This window comes from Cryptotermes secundus, unplaced genomic scaffold (assembly GCF_002891405.2).
Source record: "Cryptotermes secundus unplaced genomic scaffold, Csec_1.0 scaffold1364, whole genome shotgun sequence".
Classification (NCBI taxonomy): Eukaryota; Metazoa; Arthropoda; class Insecta; order Blattodea; family Kalotermitidae; genus Cryptotermes; species Cryptotermes secundus.
Window position 1 is genome coordinate 109,449 of NW_019721014.1, and position 18,461 is coordinate 127,909.

General features: G+C 41.7%; 1 protein-coding gene across 2 annotated transcripts in view; it reads left to right on the top strand.

The window, feature by feature from the left end:
* LOC111875284 overlaps positions 1 to 18,461 on the top strand; it is a 92,248-nt gene that overhangs the window by 62,138 nt on the left and 11,649 nt on the right. For both annotated transcript variants that reach the window (XM_033755763.1, XM_023871394.2), the window contains exon 3: positions 17,579 to 17,721. In XM_033755763.1, coding sequence (XP_033611654.1) covers positions 17,579 to 17,721 — 143 coding nt within the window. The remainder of the gene's footprint in view (positions 1 to 17,578; positions 17,722 to 18,461) is intronic.

Genomic DNA, 18,461 nt, shown 5'->3' on the forward strand with positions numbered 1-18,461 from the left:
CGCTTGCAGATTTCTTATACTTTTTCTTCTACCCTGAAGATGGGGGCGATACGTTCCTCCGAAACGTCGGTTAACACCACATATACACGGTGCCAAATCCCAGAAGACTGCTTTCTTCAATGAGAATACAAGTTTGAGAATTGAGAACAAAAGGGAGGAGTTAACTACCCTCTGTCGTCAACAGCTGAATTAGCAAATTGAAACTATAAATTACTGAATTTAGGGGACTTGGGGAAGCTAAGACATAATATTGAGTTGTCAGCCGGAGGCCCTATTCGATATGTGTGCTACGAGATGGGGGATGGCGACAGTTATCTACATTAGTATTACAAGTAAGTCTCTTTGCTCATATACGCCATGCTCTTAAACATTAGGTTGATAAAAGTGTTGTGTGATCTTAAGTGCAGTCTCCAGTGTACCCCAGCGAGAGCCAGGGTAGAATAGGGTAGAAATGGAGTAGAGAGTGACAAACCATGAAGGGAAGCAACAGTCTCACGGTACCTCCCCCCGACAGAGAAATTAGAAAGAGCTTAGCGAGAAGGTGTGATGTAAACAGGCCGAAGGCGGCCCTTTTAATGTAAATATCAATGTAAATAGACCAGTGTACATAAGATGAGATGTACGCCGGGAATTTTGATTCACGCATTCGTAACTATCCCGTCCACGACCGATCCCGAGCGACCATAACCAAGACAGCCGACGGCAGCCGAGGGCCGCGATAATTTTAACTAACTGGCCAGCGACAGACTAAAGTAATCATATTTTCTCACCCCCTCCCCCTGAGGTGTAACATTGCTCATGACTTTCAGTACGACCCTCGTAGAATGGGAAGTTAGAGACGGGATTTACTTGCCTTATGGTACGGATCAGTGGCGGATTTCTGTAAACACCTTAACGAGTGTTCGAGTTCCATAAAAGACGATGAATTTCTAGACAAGTGGGGACATACCAGTTTTTCTACGATTGTGTTTCATTAAACTGTTTAGGTTATGTTACAATGTGACTTCTAATTTTGTTAAGGATTTAATATTTCCGGTGTGTGGAACTGGTCTAACATGTCAGCCCAATAAGAACAGCAGTTTGCAAAACGCGGCCGAAATTCACGAAAACGTACAGCCTATCATTGTGTTCTCACAGTTCGCCCAAACGAGGCACCACGACGATCATGCGGAAGAAAGACCGGATTATTGCGGTAGAAACATGGGGCAAGAACAGTGACATTTCTCCAAGAAGACAATCGGATTAAAGTTCATAAGTAGTCTTTTGTATGGGTAATCTCTGAATAGGGGTTGCATGGCTGACAATTGGGGTAGTGTAGTGCAGTAAAAACAATACATGTGTGTTGCATAACAACTATATTTAACAGCATGAATACCAGATACAACAGGCAATTGAAGTCGAGTGTTAACAATTAAATAGAAAAACATAGACGTGTATATTATTACATATGAACTACATATGTACATTACGCCAGTGGTTCTCAACCTTCGGTAGACGGCGGCCCGGTAAATTCTTTTTTTCTATAAGACGAGGGCCCGATATAATTGACGCCAGGGCCCGGTACTGGGTCGCGGCCCGACGGTTGAAAAACACTGCATTACACTACTATTCCGTTGGCTTAAAAATGAATTTGATGTAATGTGTGTTAAGAGTTTCGATTTTTTTTACAACTAAGTTCTCAAATTTACGCCAGCTCAATAAACAAAGGTGCTAAATCATCGGCTGAAATCTGCATTATGCCTAGTGTCTCTTAGGGTGTCTTTCTGTACTGATTTTGGTAAAGGCCAAGCGACGGTATGTCACTAATTAACTTCAGCAGATCAGAAGATTCTGCTCCGTCGCCTTGTCCTGTTCCACTTCTCTGAACAACCATGTGAAACTTCAGAAGAACTTTCACCATACAGATTTTAAGTTAAGTTCTAAATTAAATTACTGCGTGTATATTTATGTTCTCAAAGAATCAACCTTGTACTACTAGCGTGCTGATATTATGTACACCAGGAACTTTTAAAATGTTCGAATTAGCTGCCAGTTAATCCGTACCTTTTGTATCAAGGCTAATAAATTCCCTCCCCATCGTTTCGAATATTTCCACCAGTCAGCAGACACACATATAGATACATATTGTATTAGTGTTAGTGTTAGTGTTAGTGTTAGTGGCTAGAAAAAGGTTCCGGACTGACTATTGAATTTGTTGAGTGCGTATTACCCCGAACTACAAATAGTTCCAGCACTTGCAATATTCAGTTCCCTCTACAAAGAGTTGTTCTTCTGACTGCTATTTCTTAAGAGGTCTCGTTGATTTTAGCCAAGGATGCAACAAGCATTCCTCAGCTGTGGCACGGCGGTTAGGATCGAACTTAAGCATTGGAAGCAGAAATGCTGTGAACTCCTCTGCCTGCACGTGATCCCACCGATATATCTTTGTTAGAAGCTCGTAGAGTCCCAAAGGTTTCCGTGGCTTAACGTACCACAAGTCGCAGTTGTGCCTGAAGAGTCGACGAAAGCGTTTCCCAGACATCGCTATCTCCCTTGGGATTCTTCCCAGTAACTCAGTGATAAGAGCCAAGTGGTCTTCATCACAACTGTAGTAGTACTTCTTAGAGCGAGGATTGAACAAGCAATTACCAGTAGCTAGTTCGAATACCATGCACGCCGTGCTCCAGATATCGGCAGGAGTTCCATATCCCGCTTTCAAAATAACTTCAAGTGAACGATATTGTTGAGTTTGTATGTTTTCTGTAAAATGGTGATTCACCCAGCAAGCATTTCCAAGGTCAGCTATCTTCACCTTCACGTCACACTCTTCCAAAGCGGGATCCGGATTTGGCAGCAGAGAAATTCTTGCAGCAGTACGAGTCATAGAAGAAGGCAAATGTAGATCCTGTCCTTGCAACTCGTTTTTTTTTTCCGAATATGCTACCTTCTTCATATGATCCGGATCAAGACAAATCAGTACATTCTCTGGTTTGATGTCTGTGTGGATTATCTTGCATTTTGTATGAAGATAACTTAACCCTTCCAGGACTTGTCTGGTTATTGATTTGACATTCGCGAGAGGTATACCGCGATATTCGCTTCTGAATAATAAATGTAAGAGACTCGGGCCAAGCGCTTCAAACACCAAGCACATGTGAGTGCCGTTGACACCTGTAATCTTAAAATAGTTCAGTAATTCTACGGTCTTGTTTCTGTTTGGATCGCTCACATCACAATCACGAGCGCTTTTTAGAATATCTATTTCGTCTAATGCACCTTCAATATAAGTTCGTGCGCCCTTAAGCACTTTTAGTGCCACGTATTGCTTATCTATAGTATCCCAGCATAACCAGACCGTAGAGAAAGTGCCCCAACCTAATTTCTTGGCAACAGAGTATCTACTATGGAAGCAATCCCCGATCCTTACAGGATGGTATCCGCCTTTACAGTAACTCGCTGGATCTTCTTCTTCCTCGCCCGAGATGACTTTCTCATCCCAGGTAACTTCCTCGCCGTCGTCCGAGATGACTTGCTCATCCCAGGTAACTTCCTCGCCGTCCTCCATGGTTTCATAAGAAAAGTGATCACGTGGATCTTGAGTGTCTCGGCTGACAGTTGAGCCTTGTTCTTCGGTCTTTTCCCACTTCTTACGTTTACAACTCATTAGTTTGGACTGTATAGCAGTGAACCATCTTTTTGTGCATCGTATGGTATCCATTTTCTGAGATTTCCAATGGCACTGAAATTAAAATAATATCATTATGGCGGCGGTTGACATCAAAGCGTGTGTTCGAATTCCATTTCAGATACTAGTTGTCACGTGATAGTTATTACCAGGGCCCGGATTTTGATGACCTGAAAATATTTAAAAAATGACCGAAAAAATCCAGAAAAATTACCAAAAATATGACCCAAAAAATGTAATATGCAGGGCCCGGACTTTGATGATCTGCTAATATTAAAAAAATGACCTAAAGGAGAAAAGAAAGAACACTTCGCTTCCATGTTATTCACATTTCAGAAAACATAAGAAAAATACCCTAAAATGGCCAAAAATGACAAGAAATGCCCTTAAAAGTCCAAAAATTTACTAAAAACTTACCCCCAAAATGAAAAATGACCTTAAACCTAAAAGTGTCAAAAAATGACAAAAGTTACCCATAAAATTTACATTTCTGTAACCAGCAGCTCATACCCGAGATTTATATATTTAAGAGCATCGCATAGGATACAAGGAAAAAAAGATGACATGTCATCAAAATCCGGGCCCTGGTTATTACACACAGGGTTTGGATCGATTACTGAATTTACTAAATACTTATTACACGTAACCACAAATAGTTACAGCACTTCGCTGTTCTGCACACTCTACAAATAACTGTAGCAGATACCAAGTATTCTCAGTCAGCTATGTCTTCACGTACTCGTTGCTTGGCAACGACTTCTAACAATGGGTATTTCGTTTGAAACATTAGTTCCTCTATTGTTGCTTGCGTATCCATTGTCTCGGGAACGTATTTACCTAGTCGTTGTCTAGCAACGGACAGCCATATCTCCACTGTTCCAGTTCCCAGGCATCATGTAACAATATTGTGGCGTGATACCTGGTAACCTGCTTCTGTCTCCTAGATAACGCGACGAATAATTTCACGTGGGTCTCGTATTCAGCAATTATTTATTTGACACGCTCTTATCCACACTTACAAGTACTATTATTATTACCTAACACATCCTCTTGACGTTTCTTCACCACTATCGCAATTCTCGGTGAGGCGTCTTCTGATCTGCTCAGTGACTGCTAAAACCCAACTCTTCTCCTGGAAGGCTGGAAACCGACTGCTAATGCTCAACTAACTCCGGCGAATGCTAGACTTAAACTGAACTCCTTCTGCATTCCAGTTACTCTTATAAACCCTCAGTTGGACAACGGAAAACGCACCTCGCTTCATTGTTGCGTAATCGCCTTGTTTACAGAGGCGTTGCTAGGCAACGTTGCCGAGAGATGTTTACTGCAACGCAGCATAGCAACCAGCGCGCTTCGGCACGGCACGGACAAACACCGCTTTCCTTACTGTTGCGTAACTTCGTTCCATATCCCGTTACCCAACAACGGTTTGACATGTCACACTGCTCCCTTCTTAAGGCTGTTCGTCCCGAATAGCCTAACAGTACATCACCGCTGCTTTCCTTCCAAGGCTATACTCGCAACGTCTTTTTGTCTGGCTCGGTGTTTCTCTTCTTCCCGTTGTCCGTTCTCCAACCGCTACAGTTTGACATGTCGTAATATTATTGCGTATATTAGTGAGTATAGACATGGTTTGGATTGATGTATATATTTATTGACCACTTACAAGTGGTAACTACAAATAATTATTACATTATTATTGATTTACACTCTACAGATCACTTCACAGTAACTCTTATCAATCTACTTTCACTAGTCTTTACGTGGTAACAACTCTCTACAAAAGCTATCACTATGCAGTGTCTCCACTAAACGTTTGCTGGTAACTGAACTGATCACAATCGGTCAAGTCATATAGCCTCGGAGCGGACCTACATAAACCACCGCCTGAATTAACTCTTCTATTGTGTGGCGTCACCGCGCACGCGTAAACTACGGGCGCTCCATAGCAACGGCTGTACACGTCATGTATCGTGACACCTTCATTGTTGCTTGCGGGCATTACCTAGAAACGGCTGATGTTTGCAGTTCCACCTCTTAGCAACGGGTTCACACGCTACAATATGATGGTACCGCCAGACTGTTTTTCCTCTAAAGTTAGGAAAGTGGACAAAAATCGTAGAAGATTGGTGTCACCGGACTACAGTATACGTAAGTTCTCTGCATACACGAACAACTTTCACATAATAGTATGAGTCTTCTGCTCTTACAAATTAACAGACGCGCTTTTGCCTGGTTCGTGAACCCATTGTCTATCACAAGTGACAGTGCTTGCTGGATCTTACTCAGAAGTAACAAAGTTTCGCGACAGAAACATTAAGCATTGTAAATCTGTTTTTGTAGAATTAAATTAAAGTGACTGCTCCGATCCTCGATCACAAGGCGACCGCTTCTTTCCAGATCCTTTCCAATTCATTGTTTATCTGAGTCTTGAGTTTTATATTACGACCGATGTCAGTCGGCCAGTCTGTCTCGGAATAAAGAAACAATCTGTGGCTTACGACCAGATTTTTATTACTGCCAGACAGTTACGTATTTTCTGATGTGGGGCTCTCTCTCTGACGAGAGGACGGGTCTGTCGTTTACAATTGCTGCTGGTCCTCGCCAGTGCAGCCATTCTTGGGCTAGAGTCCCGTGGGACTTGTGATCCTATTTTGCTATTTCAGATTCAAGACTTCCCTTTTCGTCGCCTCCTACGACTCACAGGGCGGTGGAGGTACTCGACCTCGCCTCCACACGGGATATTTCTCCGTCTCTCCTACCATCGGACACTATGTAGTTTGTGTACTGACAGGGTCGTAAACTAATCCATGGAGAAAAAATACTGCTCGTAGAAATTAAATTGGACATTCAACGGCCGAGGTTGCTATATCGAGGGGTGTGAGGTTTGGGGGAGGAAAGAGCAGACTTCGGGTTTCGGGTAGGAATATGGTAACGACAAGGACCAAATATGAGACATGGAAATTCCCAGAGGTGTTAGAGGCGCTGTGAGACAGGTCTTTAATTCGTTGGGTATGACATTTATTATTAGAGGCCCGCAGAATATCATGTGGAATCATGAAGTACCAGAAATTCTGGGAAGAACTGAATACTGGATACGAAATGGACTGCATAGAAAACAGAGCATCGAGCATTTCTTTTATTGTTGTGTTTATTCGTTGCCACGGTAATGTGTTTAAAAGCCGTTTCTTAAGAACAGCCTTCTATTCTAGCTCCACTGTTTTGGTTTTCAGGCGTCGTGTCGCGTTTCTACCTCCTTTAGGTTACTTGTCCTGAGTAGCCTACAGAAGTGCCGCTTTCTCCTTGGGCCTGCTACTCTGGAGAAGACAGATGGCATGGTGATCTCATAAGCTTCCTTTTATTTTTTAAAATAAAGAAAATAGGCTAAAAACAATCACGTACAACGCCCAGAACTTTATTTATTCGATAAAATATACCTTAACATATTTCAGCCCTTTAGGACCATTATCATAGGCTTAAGTATTAAGGAGGGGGTTTCTTAGTGTGCATCGATTTCTAGCACTAACATTGGCATTTAAGTGCCTTTAGAGTCGAAGTGTAGAGTTCTTGCTTTCGTATAAATTGCCGATGGACTGAGTAATTTTATAGACATTCTGGCTTCTGTTGTCATTGCTTTTTTCTGTGTAGATTTCTTGTTGTACAAGATTGATATTGTGCTTGTAGTACTGCCTCATTGTCTGCCCATTCCTTTCCACTGTGTGGGGGTGTGTCTGGGGTGCTGTTGGTGGTTGATGGCTGACGTTTATTACCGCATTTTCAGTAGAAAACTATAATGGCCGAAATGCCTCATTTGAAATCAAAGAGGGATCTATTTGCGGCAAGTGTAAGAGATTTTCGTCCCTTGTGTGGAAGACTGGTATTATATTTGTAAATATAAAAGTTCCGAATTTTAGAGTATCATTTTTTGGGGATAGTGCCCTTTGTTTATCTACCTGAAAACCGAACACAAAATGTGTGCTTCGTTTTTCTCCCCAAATTTTGTTGGAAACATTTGTATTTCCGATAAGCCTTTATGGCAGTATGTATGGGATTCACTCAGCAAAGCGCTTAAAAATTTCCTGACCTGTAGTTCTCCCTTTTAAATAAATCATTCCAATTAGTTCTTCTTTGGCACTGAAATCTTCAAAAACCATAAAAACTAGTAACTGGGCTGTCTCTCTGATATCTGTAGATTCATCCATTTGGAGGGAGACAGCAACACAATTGGAAACATCTTTCAACAGCTGTTCAGTTATGTTTCCACATATCATTTCTATTCGCCCCACAGTGGTGTTTCTTGATTATTGAAGATTTTGAATAGTAGCTACGATCTCTTTCTTATTTTTAAATCCTTCAAAAAGATTATCAGCTATTTCAAGAAAATTACTCTTTTACAAGTTCCCTTTCAGTGAAAGGTTTGCATTTTTTAACGAACAAATTGCTGACCTTGAGGTATGATTTGGTTGCATTGTTAGAAAGTGACATTGGTTTTGCCATCAACTGTTGTTCAGCAGCTAATTTCGATTTAAGTTCTTTGAGCTTAAGTTTACGAATTTCACTTTTGGGTGGAAAATCAGCATCATGCTTATTGCTACGGAGAGCATTATAATGACCTTCCTGATTACCCTTTTTTGGCAAGGATACTGAGGCGTTGCGTTTTCCACTATATTGAGGTAACTCTTTTATCTGGCACACGCACACAGACGCTTTCGAAATTAATAAAATAACGTGGGCAGAGCATTTACTGTCCCTTTGATTACACTGAGCTCATCCCCAAACTCAATATTTGTTTAACGCACAGCAATGCAACAAATCCCCACTAACACCTAATATAATAATACGTCTCACTTGTTAGTTCAACGTACGGGGATTCACAGTTGACTGGAGGGAGGGAACGAAGTGAATCACACGTTCTGTCGATCACTCTTGCGTCAGAAGAGTTCACGTGATAGGGATAGAGTAGGGACTTCCCCACAGTTCACTTAACACAAGTGTAAAGCAATTTTCACGTAAGCTACATAAGAACAGAAAAATAGGGTTGACTAATACGTACTATCCCTTCAAAATCCGAATATAATCATATTATTTTACAGGTGAATTTACAGGCTTTTCACGTATAATTTCCTTATAGGCCTATGAGATCGACCAAAAATCGTCCCGCGATCGACACGTTGGACATGCCTGGTGTATAGGACCAAGAAACTGAAGAACGACCAAGACCCACCAAAGGACTGTAGAGGAATAATACGTGGTAATACTATGGCTTATGGGTCGTCTCTATAACAGTGGAGGAATGTCATCATTGCTAGGCAACGACACCGTAAACATTCTCGCATCAACGAATACAGACAACAGTAGGGAACACATTGTTATAACTCGTTGGTAGGCAGTTGCGTTGTAATACAAGAATGGAAGAGGTTTTCTGTGTGGTCCTTGCCGAGGACCACAGAGGCCTTGTATATATTGTACACAGAAATAGGAATTAAGATCAAATTTGTAAATATATGTAAATACTGACAATGAACTTACTAACACAGACTATGACCGACAAATGACAGACCCGACCTCTCTTCAGAGAGGGCGCCCCAAATGGACAGGACAGTAACTTTCATATAAGAAAAAGAAAAAAAATCCGGTCATGAGCCCCAGGCGGGGCTCGACACCAAGACAGACAGACTGACGGTCCGTCAGTCGTAATGTGGCTTGGACTTGGACTTGGACCGAGGAGTGATACTGAGCCTGGACTGACAGAGGCCCTGTATATATTTTATATTTATTAACATGTTTAACTTGTAACATGTAAAATGTAAATATCCTTTACAGTATGAGAAATGACTCTGACAAAAGACAGACCCGTCTTCTCGTCAGAGAGGGCGCCCATCAAAAACAAGACCGTAATGTCAAACAGTAATAAATATCTGGTAATGAGCTCAAGATGGGGCTCGACACCAAGCCTTACTGACTGCCCGTCAGTCGCAGTGTGACTCTGACTTTGACTCGTCAGTTGTAGCTGAGAAGCCGCGAATGAATCAAGGATACGAAGCCGTTACGGAAAGGAGTACCACATAGTTCAGTTGAGAGTTCCGTTCTGTACGGGAGGCTGTGAAGTGCTAGTTTCCGTGTTGAGATCCGTTGCCAGGACACGACTAGTAAAGACTGAGGATCCTAGTGCGTGTGCAACGCTGAAGAAATAGTGTGCAGAATAGCGATAGCGTTATAATTGAGTGAAACTTTAATTGGCGCCAGTAAGAAGCTTGGTCTAGAAGTAAATGATTAGAAAACTAAGTATGTGTTGTATCATCACCAGAATGCAGGACAAAATCAATGACATAATGATAGCTGATACATCCTTTGAAAATGTGGCACAGTATGGAACGAAAGTAGGAGATCAAATTTTTATTTAAGATGAAATAAAGAGGAGATAGAATTCGGGTAATGCTTTGAACCACTCAGTTCAGAGCCGTACTTCTTTTTGTCTGCTGTCTGAAAACGTAAAAATGAGAATATAAAAAACTATAATTTTTCCTGTGATTCTGTATGGGTGTGAAACTTGGTCTCTGACATTAAGAGAGGAATATAGACCGAGGGTGTTTGAGAACAGGATGTTGAGGAGAATATTGGGACCGAAGAGAAATTAAGTGAGAGGAGGTTGGAGAAAGCTGCATAGTGAAAAGCTTCATATAACCTGAAGTCTTTCTCAAGTATAATTAGAATGATCAAGTCAAGAAGGATGAGATGAGAATGGCATGTAGCACGCATGATGGAGAAGAGAAATGCATATAAGATATTGGTGGAAAACCAGAAGGAAAGAGACCACTAGGAAACCAAAAACGGAGGTGGGTGGATAATATTAAATAGAGGTTATAGAGAGAGAATGGTGTGATGGATTGGATTGATCTGGCTCATGATAGTGATCAGTCAAAGGCTCTTGTGAACATGATAATGAACCTTCGGGTTCCATAAAATATTGGGAATTCTTTCGTAGCTGCATAACTGACTGCTTCTCAAGAAGGGTTCAGCTCCATTTTGAACTCTCATAATTCATAACCTCTTAGGCCCTAGTACTTCCCTTACACTCGTATTTCAAGTATTTTCAATCATTTGTTCCGCTGTTTATTTCTTAGTTTGTCTTCAATTTCCTACTACAAATGTAACCACTAAGAAACAATACTTTTCAAAGTGATCCCAGAAAATCTCCAGAAAGAACATAAAATTTTAAAGATTACAGTAATTATATTTAACTGTAATTTTTCTTGTTGTGTTGTTGCATGGGTGTGAAACATAATCTTCCATATTGTGACTGAGAATGGAGTGCTGAGGAAAATCTATAGAGCCAACAAAATGGAAGAAGCAGGAGGCTGGAAGAAGATGTAATTTATATTCTTCACCATACATTAGTAGGATGACCAGATTAAGGAGGATAAGATAGGCGGAGCATGCAGCACACATGGGATATATGAGAAATGCATACAAAATTTTGTCGGATAACCTGAAGAGAAAAGACCACTTGCAAGGTTATGCTTAGATGGGAGGATAATATTAAATGGTTTTCAATAATATATGTTGTGAGGGTTGGGGATAAGTAGCAGGCTAGGGAAGTTCTTTGAGTAACCTAGAGACCGTTGCTTTTTCAAGAAGGATTTTGTTCGGCTCCATGTACTAAGATGGCTGCTAGCACTGCGGTTCACTCAAGTGCCGGCTTTATTCTTACATTTGGATGAGAGGTTGCAGAGGATATCACACTGCTCACCGCCGCCATTCTGCACTCAACACCTGAAGCCACTATTTCCAGCCGTGATGCAGTTCCAGAAAGGATTTTTGTGAGCACATGGCTGCCTCATTCTGCGGCATGTAGAACGAGTGACTGTGGTCTGTCGCCTGTTCCACTTTACCCACAACACGACTGTATCAGAGTGGGACACAGCCGTCGCTTCTAACCAAAAGAAAAGTTAAAGCTGTCCCTGTACTTCATGAAGCGCCACTCCATGACGATATGTAGAGTAGTCGCGCTATAGCTCCTCACATTCGTAACCTCGGCAGTTGATGAATGTTTCTTTATCCTTGAAATATCTCGCCTGACTCGTTGACTACGAGGCTCCGTGATCCCCAGAGCCGGTCTGCTAGCTGTGCTCCTGTCGCGAATTGAAGTTTCCCCAGTTGTCCAGCCCGTAAGCTGGTTGCTATACCGAACTGAGCAATCCCGGCGCTTTCTAAACCAGTGACGCTGTAAATACTGTGCCGAACTTTGAATAGAAGCGCAGGGAGTCGGAAGTGCGAGGCTGAGATGGTATCCGTGAGTCTGTTACTTTACCTTCCTTTCTCCCAAACTGCCTGAAGGATTTGGATTATGTCCGAAGCGAAAGATCCACTCTACCTGTCGGATTCCATTTTGTTTAATATCGATCTACAGACATGTACTCAAGCTTTCAAAGAATTAAGGTAATATATACAACTTTTAGACTATCCAAAGAAGAAACGTTATATGTGATGGGACAAATTAGCCCTAACAGCTTTAGTGCCTGAGGATGAAAGTAAAAAAAAAACTCCGTGGTTTTAGTCCGCAAGTGAACTATACCGACCGAGAGACCGCCTCTTGTCGGGGAAGTTAGTGCCAACATCAGAGGATAGAGGATGTCGCGTGGTCAGCGCAACGGATCCCAGCAGCCGTTAGTAGACTGGAGCCGTCATTTCCTTGAAATAGCTCCTCAGGTATCCTCACGAGGCTTAGTGGATCCCGTCCAGACCCACTACTTCTCAGAAAATGTTAGCCCCGGGAATCGAACCCTGACCTCTGGATCTCTAGCCAGGAACTCTGACGAGTAGACCACAGACGCGGTCGAATGTAAGACAGCATGACGAAAATGCAGTTTGCTATATAACATAATCCAAACACAATAAGTTCATAATAAATTATTTTAATTATGTAGTTTAATTAGGATGTATCTCTATATGCCATACATGAATATCATTATTAATTATGCGTTTGGGAACACTTTGTGCTATAAATTGTGTGCATCCTCACCAACTTAAGATTTTATGATCTTATGTGTTATGACATAGTTTCGTGGTCAGTTAACAATGTTTCGGAGAAACCTACTGCCTCCGTTTTCAGGGTACAAGCTTTTATCAGACCACAACTCCAAAGTATCACACCTTCACAGATCGACTAGGCTAACGATTTAAATTATTATGAAAAGTGAGTGTAACTTGAGAGTGTATAGGCCTAAGTTGCTCCTCATTTAATGACGCTATGTATGTATACCTTCTTCTTTCCCATTCAGAATTAATCATGAAATTATTAATCTTGTACACAGTTCGTAGGACTCCTTGGACGGGGCCACACAAAAATGTAGACATACATCCTTGCTTCGAGTGGGAGTAGAACTCACGATCCCTGTGTTCGAGCGGGCGAAGACATTCCATACGTCAGACCGAGCGGCCACTATGATCAGCCTACGTATACTTTATTCTACAAACACGACTGACAATGGCATCTCATTCTGTGCATGCCCACGCGGTGGTAGTGTGCAGTTTGGTAACAAGAGTTGATTATTTAAGTATTATATCCTTGTTGTGCCATCGAATTTCTGTTGAGAATTCTTCACTCTGGTAACATATGGTATAAGGACATAATAAGAAAAGAAAGGAAGAAAGTGTAACGGGAAAGTTGACGTATTGTAACAAGAATAAATGTCTTCAGACCTCAATGCAAGAATCTGATGAGATTCTCTGAAAGGACAATGAAAATCGTTTTGAAAATTAAGCGGGAAGTTGCTACATTAAGTTGGGATTGTACTGACTACTGCCTAATTTGTAAAATGGCATCACGTGTTACGTCTTGAAGCACTGCAAATGTTTTCGTAATGGGAGTAGTTTCTTTAACGGCAAATACCAGTAGGAGTCTGTCCACTTGGCAGATATCTACATTTCTTCTGTCTTCGGGCGACAGTTGCTTTTACAGTAATCCCTGTTGATCAATAAACTTTTCTTGAACGAATTATAAGCTACGTGCATCAGCTGTAAATTTAACTGATAATAAAACGATATCCAACGGACATTACGCGGAACTAATGAGGTGCTTGTTAGTACTGAGCCGTCACGACAGCAAAGAGTAATGTTGTCGCAGGTGGAAGATGCGATGATAATCATCTTTGGTAGTGTTCCTGAATCCGTGATCCTCGAATGAAGAAAGTTATGTGTAACTTATTCACTGAATTGCTTTTGGAGGTTATATCGCAACAGCTGGAGAAATACTACCTTAAACCAGCTGCTTCTTCCTGTTCTCTCTCTCTTAATGACTAAATGTACAGCGAGAAAGCTCAGTCAGTAAAGTAGCGAGCTGTTGGTTGGACAACAGGGAATCAGTTCCCGTCATAGTATTCTCCGCCACATCTAGATCGGCACTGGAGCCCTAACACATTCCTCTGCAATTAACAGAGGGGGTTCTTTCCTTGGGAGACGGAAGTAAATCTGCCGGAAGTTTAAGCTGACCCCTCAACTTCAGCCAGTAAGTCTTTAAGCCGTAGAACTTCGTAGGTCGACGGTCCTAAATGAAGCTATTTTTTATGTTTATCGATGAGGTAAATTTGTCTCTTTGGTTAATTAAGCACCACGCCATGAAGATTTATGGTGGAATGGAGGTATAGCTCCACCGTTCTTGACCTCGGCACTACAGGGAGGTGAGTGGTCACGCCTCTGTCGCATTACCTCCAGGGAAGGAGTCTCCGGCATCAATTGTATGGGAGGTTTGGTGGGCCCCAAAGCCGATCTGGACACTGGAATAGTGAAAAATCTATTGCATCTTGCAGGAATCGAACCCCGATCATCGACCCCGTAGTCTGCCTCTATACCCACTGAGCTATCACAAGATTTTTCTTTGTCACCGGTCGTGTGTTACAAGAAACAAATATAGACCTGTTTCTAGGCAACGACCGCGAAACAACGAAACAACTTTCGTTGCTAGGAATAAGATTCTTATTAAGCAACAATAGTCAGTTCGGTAAACACGTTCCTGCGGCAACGGATACGCATACGCATGAGGTACTGTAGGAAACGGGTTTCTTTAGGTTGGTCCGTGCCCAGGAGTTATAAGGAAGACAACTGGAGCAACCAGGTCAGTTCTGAACGGGAGTATTTGAAGAAAAGAGACAGTTGGAAGGAGAGGAGTTGAGCCCGGAAGCTGAAGAATCTCCACTGTTAGAAGCCTTTACCAGAGAAAGGCCGGTGAAGACACAGCAGTCTGAAAAAAACTTATCGTGTGCTGGAGTTATTGGTAAATTGTGGAAATTAGCGATGGTGCTGTAATTAGATACTTGTAGTTCCTATTGTATAATTTGGTCAATAAATCCAATTCCAAACCCCGTCTATAATCATTCCATACACGTGACAATATTAGCTAGCTAAAATACCGGAAGAATTACTTTCCACGGGTTGCTTCTCTCCTTATGCAGGTAAACGTAACGGTTCATTATCTGTACACACCTGGTTTATGAGGAAGGCGACATAAAATTGGTGGTATTCTCTGACGAGCAGAAGGTTGGAGGCCATTGACCAACTAAAAGTTGTTCGTATTGTCTGGAGTAACCGGCTGTGATCTGAGACAGGACAAGATACGGCCGTTTAGACCTGCCAAGACGCGATAGGAACCTAATTAATGTTGTTCAAGCCAGAACCAGCGGCTAGCCAGTGAGTAATTAGAAACTTATAGCTCCCATATACTTAAAACGCAACACAAATTTAACTGAAAATTAAATAAACGATATCAGTATAGATTGACTGCCAGTGCCTTATCTGCTAAATATGCAAACATGTTCCTGTCCCCTGCTGCACAGGCAACCTGGCGAAATCTCTGCCGATCACTTGCTGTGTTACATCTCTGCATGACTCTTAATTACTCTATATTTTGGTTATGTACCTTTATATTCCGGACTGGACGGCCGAGGAATCGGAGTTCGGATCTCAGTGGGATCAAAATTGTTCTTCTCTCCACGCCATCCAGACCGGTTCTGAGGCTCATCAAGTCTCCTCTCCAATGAGTACCGGGGCTAAAGCGGCAGGAACGTGAAGCTCATCATTCAACTCCAACAAGTGCCGAGGTCAAGAAATCACTCACCCCATACGTGTATACGGCGTAGTGCTTAATTGGTTAAGCACAAGGACTGGCCGCGCCATAGCTCAAGCGGTTAGTCGCTGACTCCCCACCGCGGCGGCCCAGGTTCGATCCCGGGTCTGGTCAAGTGGGATTTGTGGTGGACAAAGTGGCGCTGGGGCAGGTTTCCTCCGAGTACTTCGGTTTCCCCTGCCAATCTTCATTCCACCAATTGCTTCACAATCACCCTCACCTATAATGTGGGGCTGGTGCAATAGGCCAGAAGTAGCCGCAGTACAAGGGACTTAGTCCCACCCCACTAGCAATAAAAAAATAAGCACAGGAACAACTTTTTTTGAATGCCTGAGAAAATCTTTATGGATCTTGATGTGTGTGAATATAATGGCTCCTGAGACCATCTCGGTGGCGTAATTCATAATACCAACACTGAAGCCTCTCAAATTGCTGAGGTGAAACCTTAATATTGCCTGAACGCCTGCGCCAATCTACATGAAATTTGGCATATATGTACGTATATCATGTCACATGAAACCATCTCAACGGTATATTCCGTGAGTCCCTTAAATCAGTGGTACCAACATTAGAGCCTCTGAAATCTTTGCGGGAATAGCCGTAATATTACTTAAATGCCTGAACCGATCGTCATTGAACTTGGTACGTACACGTATGTCATGCCAGCTGATGCCATTTCAGTATATCATAAATCCTTCTCATCTGTAATATCAACACTGTAGCCTCAAATTTTTGAGGTAATACCCTTAATATTACGTAAATACCTGAACCAGTCGTCATGAGACTTGGTGCTTAATACATCCCTCTCATCAGTAGTACCAACACTACAACTTCTCAGATTGTCTAGGTAATAAACTTAATACTGTTACCTGACTGCCAGAAGAAATCTTCATGAAACTTGGCACGTGTATCATGCCACCTGAAGCCATCTCAACAGTTTACTTCATAAATCACTCCCATCAGTAATACCAACATTGCAGTCTCCTAAACTGTATTGATTTTTTTACTTCATTAGGCATACATACTGAAGTTTTCTTTTACTTCTTGTACCAGATATTAAAATTATAATGAAAGGAAAGTAGGCGGTTAGTTCTTCCCAGAACTCCTTCTTTACTTTTACTTTCATTAATTAATTAATGATTTTGAAGAATGAAGAAGACAAAAATGTTTGCAAACTGTGGTTCACATACACCACAATGGAACATTAATACTTACTCGTGGGGCATTTACCCTAACCTTTCGAAAACCACAGAAACCCTACAAGGATAGCCTGGCTCTAATTTCATATTGGGAGAATGTAAGGAGAAAATGTGACCCCAGGCAGTTTTAGTTTCTTTGCTTATTGCATCATATGTCAGCAACTGTATATTTGAATATTCATTCTTGTTTTGTTTTATTATTTCTTCCAGTTTATTTTCTGCCCTAATTACCAATAACATAAACAATGGGTACAATAGGAGTAATTTTCCTTCAAGAACATTAGTGTTTATTTTGCCTCTTGGGAAAGCAAGAACCATAAATAAAACACCTGACTAAGCTCATCAACATATAGCATATGCCCCCAGTCAACAAATTACAGGTTCGTAGAAGATGATGTATGCATTCTTTCGGTCAGAGGAAGGTCTTTTTGATGACATTCTGAAAAGATAAAAGAGTTTCTCCTTTTTTAATTATTTAGCCCGTTTTAGTGACTGTTTAGCTGTGATGTCAACTGTCGATTATGCTGCCTCAAGGTCATGTTCAGATGGTCTTTGTATTCCCTCACTTTCTGATCAATTATGGTCTGCTTCCAGAAGTACTTCACCTGTCAGCTGAACCGGACTTCCGTGATGTCACACTGAGGTGGGAATATGAACGCCAATCCCCAAAGATCTTTGGCTTCCAAGTGCATTACTGCGAGCTGCAGGCCTGGGGCCCGCACCGGTGTCGCTCCAAGGTGTGACCCATCTTTCTGCAACTGAATTACATCATTCAGTGACTGTTCAGATGATCAGTAAATTCCCTATTATATACTTATATGCTGATCCAGTTGATCCAACTCAATTTAACCTATTTGTATAACATCGAGTGTAATCTTCTATTGGCTTGTTTTGGACTTCATCCATCATCTGGTATGTAAAAGACAAAAGACCACGACGTTTCAGAGACTGGATCTGTCTCCATCTTCAGGTGAGTAAGGGAGGATAAACCTACTCAGTTGGGCCCGTTACAAAGAGCTAGTCTCAATCACTGGTTCAGTGATTGCGACTAGCTCCCCTACCCACCTGAAGATGGAGACAGATCCAGTTTCCGAAACATCGTGGTCTTTTGTCTTTTACATACCAGACGATGGATGAAGTCCAAAACAAGCCAAAAGAAGTACAGTATACACCATCGTCAGAATCCTTTCAAGTCTAATCGAGTGTAATATTATTCTTCCAGCAAAGTCCTTGTGTCCCATGTATTATCTTCCAGTGACCTTTTTCAAACAAAGCTGTGTATCTATTTCTTGTATCCATCTAATCACAGTAAGAATGCCTAAAATTGTTTCTAATGAACTACACCATGATATGTGGTGATGTATACCCCCACACAGTCTTCACTTTTGTGTTAGAAGTGAAAACGAATTATAAAGCTCTTCATTAGGCCTAAAATTTAAGAAACATAAGAAAAACCTGCAAGATAGAAATCAGACTA